Genomic DNA, 15365 nt, shown 5'->3' on the forward strand with positions numbered 1-15365 from the left:
GCAAACTCAGAGCTTACATCAGGTCCATTTATTTTGGAATTGCTTTGTGGTCTACGCTGTTAACCGTGCAAGTAATCCTGTGATGTAGCTTCACCAGGTTGACACTGTTTTTGGTACACCAGGTGTTGGTCCTGACGTGCGCTCTTGCACCCTTGGTTGAACTAGCATTGATCACTGGGCTTGGTGGTATTGATAGAGTGGGTGTATGCTGGACCATGAGATTACATATTGTGGTTGACTACAATTCTGCTTTCCTGATGGTCCACAGCACCTCATGGTTGCCCAGCGTTGAATTGCTAGATCTGTTCAAAATCTATCACATTTACAGTGGTAGTGCCATACAACATGTGCCACAGACTCAATCTGGCAATCATATCCTTTAAGATTCCATCTGTACTGGTGCTACCAAGCCACTCCTGGTGATGAACATTGAAGTTCCCATCCAGATATTCTGTGCCCTTTCCACCCTCAGAGCTTCCTCCAAGTGGTGTTCAACATGGGGGAGTACTGATTCATCAGCTGAGGTGGAGACGGGAGGGGCAGGGTGCAGTATGTGATGCGATAATCAACAGGTTTCCTTGCTTATGTTTGCCCTAGTGCCATGCGACTTCATGGGGTTTGGAGTCAATGTTGAGGATTCCCAGGGCAACTCCCTCCCAACTGTTAATTGTGCTGCCGATACCTCTGCTGGGCCTATCCTGCTAGTGGGACATGGCAAAACCAGGAACATTGATAATGGCGGTGTCTGCGACATAACTGTAAGGTATGATTCTGTCAGTATGACTATGTCAAGCGGTGTTGCTTGACTAGTCTGTGAGACAGCTCTCCCAATTTTGGCACCATCCCCCAGACATTAGGAAGGAGGACCTTGCAGGGCTGACAGGCTGAATTTGTTGAAGTTGGGAGAGCAAGTTACTATTGCAGCCTACAAAAAAGGTAACAACGTACTTTGAAATGCAGTCGGTGTCATAATCTACGGTTTCCCTGCTGACAGGAAGGTCCAGGCCGAAGTGTCAAACTGCAGTGTTTTGTACCTCAGCATGATCTGAGAGTGAAACTACCAACTTTTGAGAGCGCGGTCTGATTTCAGTGGAAAAATCAATATCACTATAACTTTGAATAAAGGCATAGAACCTTTTACTGCCAAAAAGACATTGAAAGGATGTGGCAGCAAAATTTCAATAACTTATTCGAACTGTCTTTGCAAAAAGCTCAGCTTTAATTTTTCTTTATGCTCTAGCTAGCCTAATGTGCCACACATCCTGAGTAGCCTGCTGATTCATCTTTTAACAAATTTAACACCTATTTATCCTGTACAAAGCTACTGTGCAGAAGTCTTGAGTACTTGCTGACGGGAATAGGGTAAACTTGATTTGTTTGTGCTGTCTGTACTATAAGCTGTTATGCCTGCCCTCACGTTCTGCCAATGCATCCATCTTCTGCCTTTACAGCGACGCTGCTGCCAGATGCCCAATACTTTTAGATTCAAACCTTTGTTCTATTTTAGTACCAGGATTATATTAGACACACAATAACTCATCAATCCTCCAATCCCATTGTATTAAACCTTGAGGAAATAGGCCAGGATAAAACTACTAATAATAGTGTTCAGTTTATTGCCAGTGTCATCACATTACATGTATTTTACTTGTATTGTTTTCCACGAGAATATCTTGTGGCTAATGTGCAGCAATTTAGCATTCATCACAAATGTCCAGAAGCTGCTTATAACACAGTTACCCAAGCTATTGTTGCATAATGTTATTTCACGAGCCATTTGTAATCAGGGCCAATAATACTTCAAGGTAAGCCCCTCTGCAAGGCCAGTTTAAGGACTGACCATTAGTGAAGAGTGGTTTTTCCTTGAATCCCTGCAGTACACTGCCTAGCAGGGTGGAGAAGGTGGACACACTGGGATTGTTTAAGACTTATCTGGATAGTCACATGAGCAGACTGGGAATGGAAGGATACAGAAGAATGGTCTAATTGGACCAATGAGCGGCGCGGGCTTGGAGGGCCGAAGGGCCTGTTTCCTGTGCTGTATTGTTCTTTGTACAGAAGGAGGCCATTCAGCTCATCAAGTGTGTACCGACCACAATCCTACCTAAGCCCTATTCCCATAACCCCACACATTTACCCTGCTAATCCCCCTGACACTAGGATCAATTTAGCATGGCCAATCAACTTAACCTGCACATCTTTGGAGAGTGGGAGGAAACCCACACACAGGCGGGGAGAAAATGCAAATTCCACACAGACAGAGGCCGGAATTGAACCTGGGTCCCTGGTGCTGTGAGGCAACAGTGGTAACTACTGTGCTGCCTGCTTGGCTTCTTTGCACATGTCAAACATAGAAACATAGGAGCTGGAGTGGGCCATTCAGCCCTTTTCAGTCTGCTCCACCAGTCAATGCTTGTCTGATTGTGATCTCAATTCCACTTTTTTGCCTGTTTCTCATAACTCTTTATTCCTAATGCCTGTCAAAAATCTATTTAATTCCACCTTGAATAAATTCAATCCCAGCCCTCACTGTTTTCTGGGGAAGAGAATTCCATAAAGACCCTCAGAGGAAACATTTCTCCTTATCTTCCTTTTGAAAGGGACACTTCTTATTCTTAGACTGTGATCCCTGGTCCTAGTCTGCCCCACAAGTGGAAACATCCTCCCAGTATCTACCCTGTTGAATCCCCTTAGGATGTTCTATTTTTTAATATGATCACCTCTTTCTTCTAAATCTCAATGGGTAATGCTCAGCCTGTTTAACAATAGAAACAGCAAATCAGGACAAAGTGATTAGTCAGATGGACAAAAAGCTAGAATGTAGTTGCTGAGGGAAGACCATATTTGTGTAACGTGCATGAGATTTCTGAAGAGTTATCAGAGCATTTGATGAGGACAGTGCTGTTGATGTGGACTTCCGAAAGGCATTTGGTGTTGTACTGCAAAACAGACTTGTGAGCAAAGTTGTATCTCATGGAATAAAAGTAACATCAGCAACATCAATACGAAATTGGCTCAGTGACAGGAATCAAGAGAGTCGTGGTCATTGGATGTCTTCATATTGGAGGAAAATCTGTAGTACACTACTACCTTGGGGGTCATGTTGGGACCTTTGTTCTTCCCCATCATATATTAATGACCTGAATTTGGTGTATAGGACACAATTTCAAAACTTTTGGTTGATACGAAACTTGGAAGCATCATGGACTGAGGAACTAGTGTAGAGCTGCAAAAGGACATAGACAAGTTAGTGGAATAAACAGACAAGTTTATGTTGCAGCTGTATAAGGTGCTGGCGAGGCCACATCTGGAGTACTGTATACAGTTTTGGTCTCCTTAATTGAGAGAGGATATACTGGCACTGGAGGGGGTGTAGAGGAGATTCACTAGGTTGATTCCGTAGTTGAGAGGGTTGGCTTATGAGGAGATACTGAGTAGACTGGGGCTATACTCATTGGAATTCAGAAGAATGAGGGGAGACCATATTTGAAACATATAAGATTATGAAGGGAACAGATAAGATAGAAGCAGGGAAGTTGTTTCCACTGGCAGGTGAAACTAGAACTAGGGGACATAGCCTCAAAATAGGGGAAGCAGATTTAGGACTTCATTGAGAAGGAACTTCTTCACACAAAGGTTGTGAATTTGTGGTATTCCCCACCCAGTGAAGCAGTTGAGGTTACCTCATTGGATGTTTTTAAGGCACAGATAGATAAATTTTTGAACAGTAAAGGAATTAAGGGTTACAGTGAGTGGATGGGTAAGAGGAGCTGAGTCCACAAAAAGATCAGCCATGATCTTATTGAATTATGGAGCAGACTCGAGAGGCCAGATGGCCTGCTCCCCTTAGTTCTAATGTTTTTATGTAAGTGACAGGTGAAATTCAATGAGGAGAGATATGAAATGATTCATTTTGGTGGGAAGAACATGGAGGGACGGTATAACATGAAGAGTACAATTCTCAAGGTTGTGTAAAAACAGGATCACTTCAATTTAAGCATGGGCTTTGTTACCATTCCTGCTTGGGAATTTAAATATTAATGATACTCCTGATTCCTAATGGCCCTATATACTCCCACAGCTGATTCACAGCTCCTGAAATATTGTCTCTCTGTTTCAAGATGACTTATCAAGTACAATGTTCCTAACCTTACTACAGATTGCCTTCTGCCACCAAGCTCTGTGAGGACCACTGTAGATTTCTTTTTCTAGCTTTGAGCTAAGCAGATCTTCCAAATTCTTTGACCCTCATGAATTCCAACATGAGCTTGAGTCTCACCTGAATTCCTTGCAGTGAACAATAAAGTTGATATTTTCTCTGCTTAAGAAAGATACCTAACATGTATTTATTTTGATTCTTCCAACTCAGTGAGCTGTAGACTACAGTAAACCAAAACTGCAATTTCCTTCTGTGAGAAACAGCCATCTAAATTAAACAAAGGAATGTCCTAACTCTCTCAGCCCATGTCCATGACAAATGTGGCATACTTTGCAATGGTCTCAAACAGAAAAGTAAACTAATAATTTCACCTTCAGCTTAACTCTTTGATTCTGTAACTGAATATATTTCTGATTAATGTAATTAATCAGAATCTCTCTAGATTTCCTACATCCATGAAGAAAACCCTCATAGTTTACAAAGTTGCTTTCAACTTCTTTTATTGAGATAACAACAGACACTCTGGCTGCATCTGGTCTAGAGATGGATCACCCATGGTTTCATGTCCTCTCCTTTTTGACATCATTAAACAAACATGTTGAATTGTAATTACCCCAGGTCAATTTAAATTGCCTTTATTTCAAGGTTGCTTATCAGTTTGCCAATCAGATGTTTTCATTTATTGTACAGCTATCATTTTAACCCCTAACCTACAAGTTTTATTCATGCAACTAAAGGTTACATTATAAAACACATGAATTATGATCTAGTTTTTGCAACAATGGATATTACATTAGGTGCTATAATCCAGTATTTGTCTAATGATTGACATTTTAATTCTGTTGTTAGTTTGTATATTTATTTTCCTGTGCTTTTCCAGATATCGCTTGAGAAGTAGAGTGTTTTGTTTCATTTCAAACCACAATGCCTGTTGTCACAGTGCCGAGAATGAATGCAGGGAAGAGGTTAATCACCTCCAGAAAGGGACCTCAATTTGAGGTGGATTTTGGACTAGATATTTAATTGAGTGGAAAGTGCTCAAAATTACTCAAAAGCAGGGGTTGGGGGGAAGTTGGAAAGGGCAAGTGGGGGGGGGTGGGGTGGTGGCAGGGAATGCAGAGTGACAGAGGAGAGAAACATGGATAAAGAGTTCTTAGGCATGAGGTGGATAGTCAGAAATGCTTTGAATAATGTCTTTGAGGAGTTCTCAAACAGACCGTGGAATCTTGCCATTATATTCACCCAAGGCCGAACAGCACTTGAGAACAGGCTTGAGTTCTTTTGTGAAGTTGGGATAATAGAGTGATAATAACACTTAACCTTTTTGCTGGGATTTGTATCCATTCTCAACAGTTTAGAAGGCTAAAGCTGGTCTCATTATATATGTGGGTCACGTTGAGTCGTTGCAACTTACAGGATTGACTCTCGATGCCAAAAGTTGACAGTAAATAGATGTTGAATGGGAAAGTGGTGGTGGGGGAACTGGTGTGATATCATTGGGTTCTGATTGGTTGTAGGAGAAATAAACGAAGAGGCTGTTGACCTCTGTATGGGATTTTTTTAAACTCTGTGTGTTATTGAATTAGTTCCAATCTGTATCTGATGGTTGGACTTTAGGGACGATGGGGGATTCGTTCCTTTCCAATGAAGTCCATCAACATTCTGCCTAAACGAAGACAAATTGAAGTAGATCCAAATAACAAAATGTGACAATGATCTTCCAACTCTGAGTTTTCTGATGAATCTTATTTTAGGCCCACCGACCCTTTTTAATTTCACCTGAAAATGAAAGAAATTTTGACATGTTTCATGGCTCCTCCTGTTTAACTGGGCTTCTGATCTGTTGTGATCATTGGTCGTATCATAGAAACCCTGTAGGGCAGAAGGAGGTCATTTGGCTCATCGAGTCCGCACTGACAACAATCCCACCTAGGGCCTATCCCCATAACCCCACATATTTACCCCGCTAATTTCAGTGACCTATGCATTCCAGGCCACTAATGGTCAGTTTAGCATGGCCAGTGCACCTGACCTGCAAATCTTTGGTTCATAAATCTCACTTATAACATTCACCAAGATTGATAGCTGTGCTGATAGGCAATTCCTTTTGAAAGCTATATACTCAGTGAATATTTGAATTATTATTATGTTTCAGAGAATTCAGGAACCTTTGATTGAATGTTAGGAAAGGCAAAAGGCACCTAAGGGCCTTTCAACTGACATGTTTCTGAATACCGACACTGAGTACTTTAGATTACAGGGTTATGTAAGACTGTTCAGACCAGAATGTTATCAATCGTTGCAAGTAATTGTGAGCTGGAACATTCTTGCAGCGGAAGTTTAATCCTGTAGATCTGGAAATAAATACAATTATAAGTAACGTGGGAATGTAGTTAATTATCTGCATCACCAGTCCTATCAATCTGACTTTGTTGCTTTGCCATTTTTAGCGAAAAAAATATGCGTTAGGAACAAGTCACTTGGTTCATTAAGGAGTAATCCTCAGGCATTACAGATGCACAATCCACACGCATGTCAATTTCATTTTAAAGTATTTTATTTTTATTTGGTGATCATTAAGAATGATTTACGCAGGAGTTTCAGAAGACAACTTAGAAATAATCAGATACTTAATATTATGGCCATCTGTAAATAGTGAAAAGTCTGTAGATTTAATAGTCCAATGTCTCCTGCAAAAGTTAATTTATAAATTGACTCTGGCAAAGTATCTGTCCTTTACTTGAATGAGGGGGAGGGGTAATGTTTCCTCTTTGCCAGACTTGGCTTATTGGTGGCATTCCTGGTACAAGCCCCCACTTTGGAGACTTCAACATAATGATCCAGAACTCCTGATCTCTGGATGGTTGTTTAAAACCAATTCTAATTCCTGGGTAGTTATACTGCTGATCCGCAACTCTTAATTATCTGCATCACCAGTGCTACCAACAACCGCCAGAATGCCCAGCTAACCCCAAATCCCGGAATATTCTCTTGCACACCTGGCAATGCTCACAATCAACCAACTACACCCAACTACCTCCCCAACCACCCAACTACCACCCTGACCACTGATTACCTTGATGGCCACCAGACTACATTCCCAATCAGCCGATTACACCCTGTGACCACCTGACTACCCTCCCGACTACCATCCTGACCACCCAACTACACCCTTGATTACTCAATTATCTCCACGGCCATTCGACTACCACCCTGACCACTGATTATCCCGATGGCCACCAGACTACATCCCCAACAATCCAATTATACCTAGTGACCACCAGACTACCTTCCCCACTACCTGGCTACCAAACTAACCACCCAGATACACTCTTGATCATCTGATTACCTCCTGCATCAGAACACTACCCTCCTGATCCATCTTCCTCCCTTGCCCACCTGCCACCCTATTCCGCCACACTACCTAAGTCCCCACTCACCTTCCACTCTAAATCCTCACCCACCTGCTACCCTGAACTTTTCACCTACCCACCTGCCATCTTGAACCCTCACCTGCATGCTAGCCTGAACCCTCACTCACCTGACACTCTGCATGCCGCCTTAACCACTCATCCACTTATCACCCTATACCATTGACTTTTACATACTTCTCTGAGTAACTTCTCTTCATGGCTTTGGGACCTTAAACTTACTGGAATACAAAGTATGTGCCATTAAAAGGGGCATGACTTTGGTTCCCCTGACAATCTTCCATTACAAGGAAGGACTCCCAGAATTGGTACACTATGCATTTCTGAAGAAGTGGGTTTGGAAGTCTGAGCAAGAAATGCATAGCTCTGGTGCAAGGTAAAAAGATAGGAACAGGGTAGCAATCCAACTGTGATTGCCAAACTTGGGAAGATTTGTTTGTGCCTAGGCTGACACTCCAGTTCTGGGGCAACACGCACTCTGTCCAAAATGTTGTCTTCCATATGGTATGTTAAAGCAGATCCTGCCTGGCTTCCTGAATGGATTAAAATATCATTTGACATTACTTGAGCAAAAGCAAGATGAGGCTGCTTGTGTCCAGTTCAACATGTATCCATCTGCTAACATGTTAAAGCAGATTGTCTGGTCGTAATCATATTTCCATTTGCCATGCTCAAATTGGTTGCTGCATCTTCTACATTACAGCTATGACTGGATTTCACAAATACTTTAGGATGTTCTGAGCTTATGACATGTACTATATGAGTAAGAATCTTTACTTCTGTCACTTGGGCATATGTGTAAGCTCATAAGAAATAGGAGCCATTCGGCCCATCAAGTTCACTCTGCCATTTGAGCTTGGCTGATATGCTCCTCATCCCCATTTTCCTGCCTTCTCCCCATAACCCTGCAATCCATTCCCAGTTAAAAATTCCTTAAATTTACTCACTGTCGCAGCATCCACTGCACTTTGGAGTAGTGAATTCCACAGATAATTACTTAGTATGCAGGTGCAGCGGATAATAAGGAAGGCACATGGAATTTTGGCATGCATAACTAATGAAATAGAATGTAATAGTAGGGGTATGCTGTTGCAGTTGTAAGGAGCATTGCGGAGACTGCATTTGGAGCACTGCACACAGTTTTCACCCCTTACTTGAGGAAGGATGTGAATGCATTAGAGGCGGTTTAGAGAAGGTTCACTAGATTGATTCCAGGTATAAAAGACTTGTCTCCTAAAGAGAGATCGAGCATTTTAGGTCTACACTCGCTGGAGTTCAGAAGAGTGAGAAGAGACCTAATTGAGGTATGTAAGATGCTAAAGGGGATTGAGATGCTAGTTGTGGAGTGGATGTTTTCCCCTATTGGACATTCTAGAACAAGAGACCATAGCTTTAGGCTAAGGGGTGGCAGATTTAAAATAGAAATGAGGAGATATTACTTCACTCAAAAGGTCATGAATCTGTGGAATTCTGTACTCCAGAATGCAGTAGATTCTGGGACACTCAACCATTTTGAAGAGATAGATAGGTTTTTAATTGGTAGCAGGATGAGGGGTTATGGCAAGTGGGCAGGAAGGTGGAAATGAAGCTGTGATGAGATCAGTCGTGATTGTAATGGTGGAGCAAATTCAAAGAGCTAAATTGCCTACTCTTATGTTACTTACCCAGTGCGGATGTAAGAATAGGGGTATTTTTAATGTTTTCCTTCAGGTGAACCTTCTTTGCGCTGAATGCAAGCAACAGTCAGGCCAGAATATTACTTTTTCATGCGATGCAAAAAACAGCTTCTGAGAACATAGAATCACTTCTAGCCGTGGATCAGATCACCATCTTATCCATTGATCCTGTGCTGCTGTGAGTTTCTCCAACTGGATGAATTACATCAATCACACACCCCAGTTTCTCACTGGTGTCCTTGAAACAGTTTTCTTACTTGCAACTTTCCCCAACTGTTTTGGGTTCCGAAGCAACATTACCGATTCCACTTGGTTTGCTTTACTTTGGACTATCCGAGTTACTACTTTTTAATTTTGAAAAACAGCATTTCATCCTCCCCCTGCATCATTCTAGATGTGTACAGGCAAACATGTATTTCTAAGAAAGTCAATTTTCACAGTTTCAATTTATTGTCCAGGAAGTGCCAGCCATCCTTTTTTGATGAGAATGTTTTGCAGATTTCTGGAATGTCTGCAAAATTGAGCCAAGTATCTACTTCAGGTTTGGTATACATTCAAATATGCTTGTTTTTGTAAATAAAATCCTTCCCCCTCCATCCCAGGTTACATTTCAGGTTATCAACCTGAAAAATTAACACTGATTCACATCCACTCCAGGAATGTTCTGGGATTTCCAGGAATTGAAGATTGATCCCCAAGGCATTTCTGTGAGCAATCCGGGAGAAAAATCTCAAGATGGTTAATGGTGGAGGTGAGAGGTGGAATATCATGAAATGAACCTTCCGGGAATGTATCCAAACAGAGCTGTTAGTCGTGTTCTCGTGATGTGGAGATACTGGGGTTGGACTGGTGTAAGCACAGTAAGAAGTCTCACAACATGAGGTTAAAGTCAACAGGTTTATTTGGTAGCATGAGTTTTTGGAGTGTCGCTCCTTCTTCAGGTGAGGTGAAGAGTTGTGTTCACAAGCAGGGCACACATAAGCATAGACTCAGTTTACACTATAGTGGTTGAAATGCAAGTCTTTACAGGTACAGACAATGTGAGTGGAGAGAGAGTGAAGCACAGGTTAAAGAGGTGTGAATTGTCTCCAGCCAAGACAGTTAGTGAGATATTGCAAGCCCAGGCAAGTTGTGGGGGTTACAGATGATGTGACATGAACCCAAGATCCCAGTTGAGGCTGTCCTTGTGTGTGGAACCTGGCTATCAGTTTTTGCTCAGCGATTCTGTGTTGTTGTGTGTTGTGAAGGCTGCCTTGGAGAACGCTTAACCAAAGATCAGAGGTTGAATTCCTGTGAATGCCTGGAACAGAGAAGCTCAGAGGCTGACTGCTGAAGTGTACCCCGACAGGAAGAGAACACTCCTGCCTGGTGATTGTCGAGCGGTGTTCATTCATCCATTGTTGTAGTGTCTGCATGGTCTCCCCAATGTACCATGCCTCAGGACATCCTTTCCTGCAGCGTATCAGGTAGACAACTTTGGCTGAGTCGCAGGAGTATGTACCATGTAGCTGGTGGATGATGTTCTCATGTGAGATGATGGCATCTGTGTTGATGATCCGACATGTGTTGCAGAGGAAGCTGTAGTAGAGTTGTGAAGATCAGAGTTATTCACGGGAATTCAGCCTCTGATCTTCGGAGCCTTCAACATGTCATCGATGAAGACGAGCATCTCGCCAAGGCCATCATCACATTCCCAATTCTTGCCTTCAAACAACCGCACAATCTCAAACAGACCATTGTCTGCAGCAAACTACCCAGCCTTCAGGAGAACGACCATGACACCACACAGCCCTGCCATAGCAACCTCTGCAAGATATGCCGGATCATCGACGCGGATGCCATCATCTCACATGAGAACACCATCCACCAAATACACGTCGCATACTTTTGTGACTCGGCCAACATTGTCTACCTGATACGCAGCAGGAAAGGATGTCCCAAGGCATGGTACATTGGCAAGACCATGCAGACACTACGACAATGGATGAATGAAAACCGCTCGACAATCACAGGCAAGAGTGTTCCCTTTCTGTCGGGGAACACTTCAGCAGTCACGGGCATTCAGCCTCTGAGCTTCTCTGCTCCAGGCATTCACGGAATTCAGCCCCTGATCTTTGGTTAAGCATTCTCTAAGGTGGCCTTCACGACACACGACAATGCAGAATCGCTGAGCAAAAACTGATTGCCAAGCTCTGCACATGAGGACGGCCTCAACAGGGATCTGGGGTTCATGTCACACTATCTGTAACCCCCACAACTTGCCTGGGCTTGCAAAATCTCACTAACTGTCCCGGCTGGAGACAATTCACATCTCTTTAACCTGTGCTTCACCCTCTTGCCAATCACATTGTCTGTACCTGTAAAAACTTGATTACCTGTAAAGACTTGCATTTCAACCGTTATCCTGTAAATTGAGTCTGTGTCTATGTGTGCCCTACTTATGAACACAACTCTTCACTCACCTGAAGAAGGAGCGGCACTCCAAAAACTTATGCTACCAAATAAACCTGAAGGACTTTAACCTGGTGTTGTGATATTTCTTACAGTCCTGTCCTCAGCAGCTGCTGCCTGATCTGTTGTACGTTTCCCACATTGCCAATTTTCTGTTTCAGATTTCCAGCATTGGCAGCGTTTTGCCTTTCGGTTTCCAAGTTTAATGTCTTGTAATATGTTCTATGCACCATTTTAGCTGGACAATGCTGACGAACAAGCAGCTCAGATTCGACGGGAACTTGACGGGAGGCTGCAGATGGCTGAACAATTGGCTAAAGTAAGTGTTGTCTGAAAATTAATGCTGTATTTGCTATGAGTATCAAGTGGCGTTTGTTAGCTATATTTAAAATAATGGAAATATAGAATCCTTGCAGTGTAGAAAGAGGCCGTTCAGCCCATCAAGGCTCCCTCTCCCATCCCTGTAACCCCACACAATTACCATGACTAATCTACTTAACCTGCACGTTTTTAGACACTAAGGGATAATTTATCATGGCCAATCGACCAAACCTGCACATCTTTAGACTGGGGGAGGAAACTGGAGCACCCGAAGGGAATCCACGCAGACATGGGGAGAACATGCAAACTCCACCCAGATAGTCACCCAGGACTGGATTTGAACCCAGATACCTGTTGCTGTGCGGTAGCAGTGCTAGTCACTGTGCCACCATGCTCTGAGGCATGAGGTGCAAAATTTATCGCATTGTAGTTTTGGGATGTGAGGTGATTAGAAACCTACATAAACCTGATCAAAGACCCTGTGCATGATGCACACTTCCTGTCCACAAGCATTACTTCCCTCAAAACAATTTGTATCCACATCCTTAATATTTGACCATGTCAGTTGTGAAAAGCTAATCGGATTGACTGTTGTTTGCATGTAAAAATGCTGAAGTCCCAACTCTCTTTCTGGGCCAGTGGAACAGACCTCCTATATGGCAGCCCCAAATACATTTAATATTTCTAGTTGGGTATGTTCTTTAACATTCACTTACAAAATCTTTTACTTCTTTCCCCTTCTCAAGCTCAATTTCCCCTTTCTCAAGCTTTGATTTGTGGCTGCTTGACATGTCAATCCTCACATTTGCTGCCTTCCCAAATCAATTGGGAAGTGAACAGACTCTTTACGCATCTGGGTGATCCTTGACCTGCACTCTCGTATTCACTCTCAACTCTAAATAATTTATAAATAATAAGCAGAGGTGGTCAAAGAAAGTTTTGTTAAAAAGCACAATTAGTTTTTAATGACCCTGCAAAGTTTCTCCCTGACAGCGCACAGTGGCGCCCTGTGGAATAATTCTCAATTCCTCAAACCTCCAGGACCAGCCAGGAGGATTGAAAACCCTGTCGCAAAGCCGGTGGTCATAACTGCTGCCAAAGGCCCCCAGGCCTGGGAAAGGAGTTCCATTTTGTTCTGTTTCCAGACACAGGATTCTGCTGATGGTTGAGCCTGTATCTACGACACCATAAGAGTCATAGGCCAGAATTTTCCCGCCTTGCTGTCCCAGAATCAGAGTGAGTAAGGCTCGCAGAATGAAAATCTCCATTGGCCTCGGGCAGGATCTTACGTGCCTCGGGTGGGTGAAGTGGTAAAATTCTGATAATAGAGTCAAACATCGCAGGAAAGGCCCTTTAGTCCATCGAGTCTGCATTGACAATAACTACCACTGAAGGTATCCTTGAATGTTATGATATTTCAAGTGCCCATCCAAATTTGGCTTAGAGTAATGAATTAAAACCACAAATAGGGGCCAATTTAAACCTAGGGCTCACTTCTATAATAGGTCTTATAAATTCATAGGTTCATAAAATATAGAAGCAGAATTAGGCCATTTGGCCCATTGAATCTGCCCTGCCATTTGATCATGGCTGATATGCTCTTCATCCCCATTTTCCTGCCTTCTCCCCATAACCCTTCAACCTTACCAAGTAAAAATCTCTCTAATTCCTCCTTTGTTTATATTGTTACCCCAACACCATTAGCTGCGCTTTGGCAGTACCACATTCAGAATGCGAGCTGTATGTTGCTCTGTCAGTGGCACCATGATGTGCATTACATCTCGATTTGTTCTTTATTCTGCTCTCAATGTTTTTTTTTAAAGGAGCGAAAATTTCTCAAGTTTGTCCAGAAGGATATGGAGAATATGTACATCGAAGAGCTGAAATCTTCTGTCAACCTGCTCATGGCTAACCTGGAAAGCCTGCCAGTGGCAAAAGGAGGCCCAGAGTTTAAACTTCAGAAGCTAAAGCGGTCCCAGAATTCCTCCTTTTTGGACATTGGAGATGAAAATGAGATTCAGCTCTCAAAATCTGACGTTGTGTTGTCATTCACGCTGGAGGTCAGTTAATTACATGCCCCGTGGGAACTCACCAGTGATTGAAATGTTTAATTTGCTGCTGTCAAGTTGTTAAATGATTTGTTAACATGTTGACATTTATAGAAAATTGAGAACGAATTTATTCTCTTCTGGGATCCTGCTGCATAAGGCACCGACAGCTGTGTTTGAATGGAACTCAGAGACGGGGGATTTGGTTTTACATGGCTGCCAATGAATCAACTTATCAACCGCGATTCATTTCTCTTTGAATAGAATGATGAATCTGACATTTTTGGTATGAATTTGATAGTCAATTTGCCAAAAGCCACAGAATTGAGTATGTGAAAAATGGAAGTGCTGTTTTTAGCCCAGAAGTAGGTGATTTTTCAGAGTTAGAATTGAGTTGAGATGTCTGAAATGAAATGGGGGAAGCCATCAATTACAAAGTATTCAAACGTGCGATTCTTCAATATCCAACAATCACACACTTGTCTTCTAGCAGAGGTTGCTGGCAAGGATACTGGGGTCAGCTAATGCACCCTCACTGCTGCCCTGTTAAGATCAGTGCAAGTGAATGTTCAGTGAAGTGAGAGAAGGGCCGCGATCTTACCACCTTGTCACACCTGTTGATTAGCATGGCAAGGTGGGAAGATAGCATACAAAGCTAAAAATCAGTTTCACATCCAACACCAAATGTTTTGCTATCTTCCCAGCCCATTTTCACAGGCTTGAAACCGCTTTGCACCCAAAAATGGGCGTGAGGATTATTAGCATGAATTTGAATGCATTTCAATATCATTAGTGAGGTTGGCACATTATCGCCCCCACTTGTGGGTGACACCGTGCCGCAGTGGTTAGCATTGCTGCTTCACAGCGCCCGGACCTGGGTTTGATTCCCAGCTTGGGTCACTGTCTGTGCGGAGACTGCATGTCCTCCCTGTGTCTGCGTGGGTTTCATCTGGGACATTCGGTTTCCTCCCACAGTCTGAAAGATGTGCTGGTTAGGTGCATTGACCATGCTAAATCCTCTCAGTGTCCCTGAACAGCTGCCAGATTGTGGTGACCAGGGGATTTTCACAGGAACTTTGTTGCCATGTTAATGCAAGCTTACTTGTTATTAAGACAAAAAAATTTTAAAAACACCCCCCCCCCCCGCCCCCCGACTGCGCCATCTGCGGCTCAGTATGAAACCAGAAATGCTCAGGATTGATGTGTGTGAGGAGTTGCCCACCTTCTGTACACATTATGTTAGGCTTAATTGACACAGGATTGACAGGTCCGATTCTCC

General features: G+C 42.9%; 1 protein-coding gene across 3 annotated transcripts in view; it reads left to right on the plus strand.

Annotated features, from left to right (window-relative positions):
- cadps2 (Ca++-dependent secretion activator 2) overlaps positions 1-15365 on the plus strand; it is a 660232-nt gene that overhangs the window by 290255 nt on the left and 354612 nt on the right. For all 3 annotated transcript variants that reach the window (XM_080190802.1, XM_080190798.1, XM_080190799.1), the window contains exons 4-5: positions 11956-12036; positions 13862-14098. In XM_080190802.1, coding sequence (XP_080046928.1) covers positions 11956-12036; positions 13862-14098 — 318 coding nt within the window. The remainder of the gene's footprint in view (positions 1-11955; positions 12037-13861; positions 14099-15365) is intronic.

The sequence above is a fragment of the Carcharhinus amblyrhynchos genome, chromosome 6, assembly GCF_965287045.1.
Source record: "Carcharhinus amblyrhynchos chromosome 6, sCarAmb.v2.hapA, whole genome shotgun sequence".
In the NCBI taxonomy this organism is placed as follows: Eukaryota; Metazoa; Chordata; class Chondrichthyes; order Carcharhiniformes; family Carcharhinidae; genus Carcharhinus; species Carcharhinus amblyrhynchos.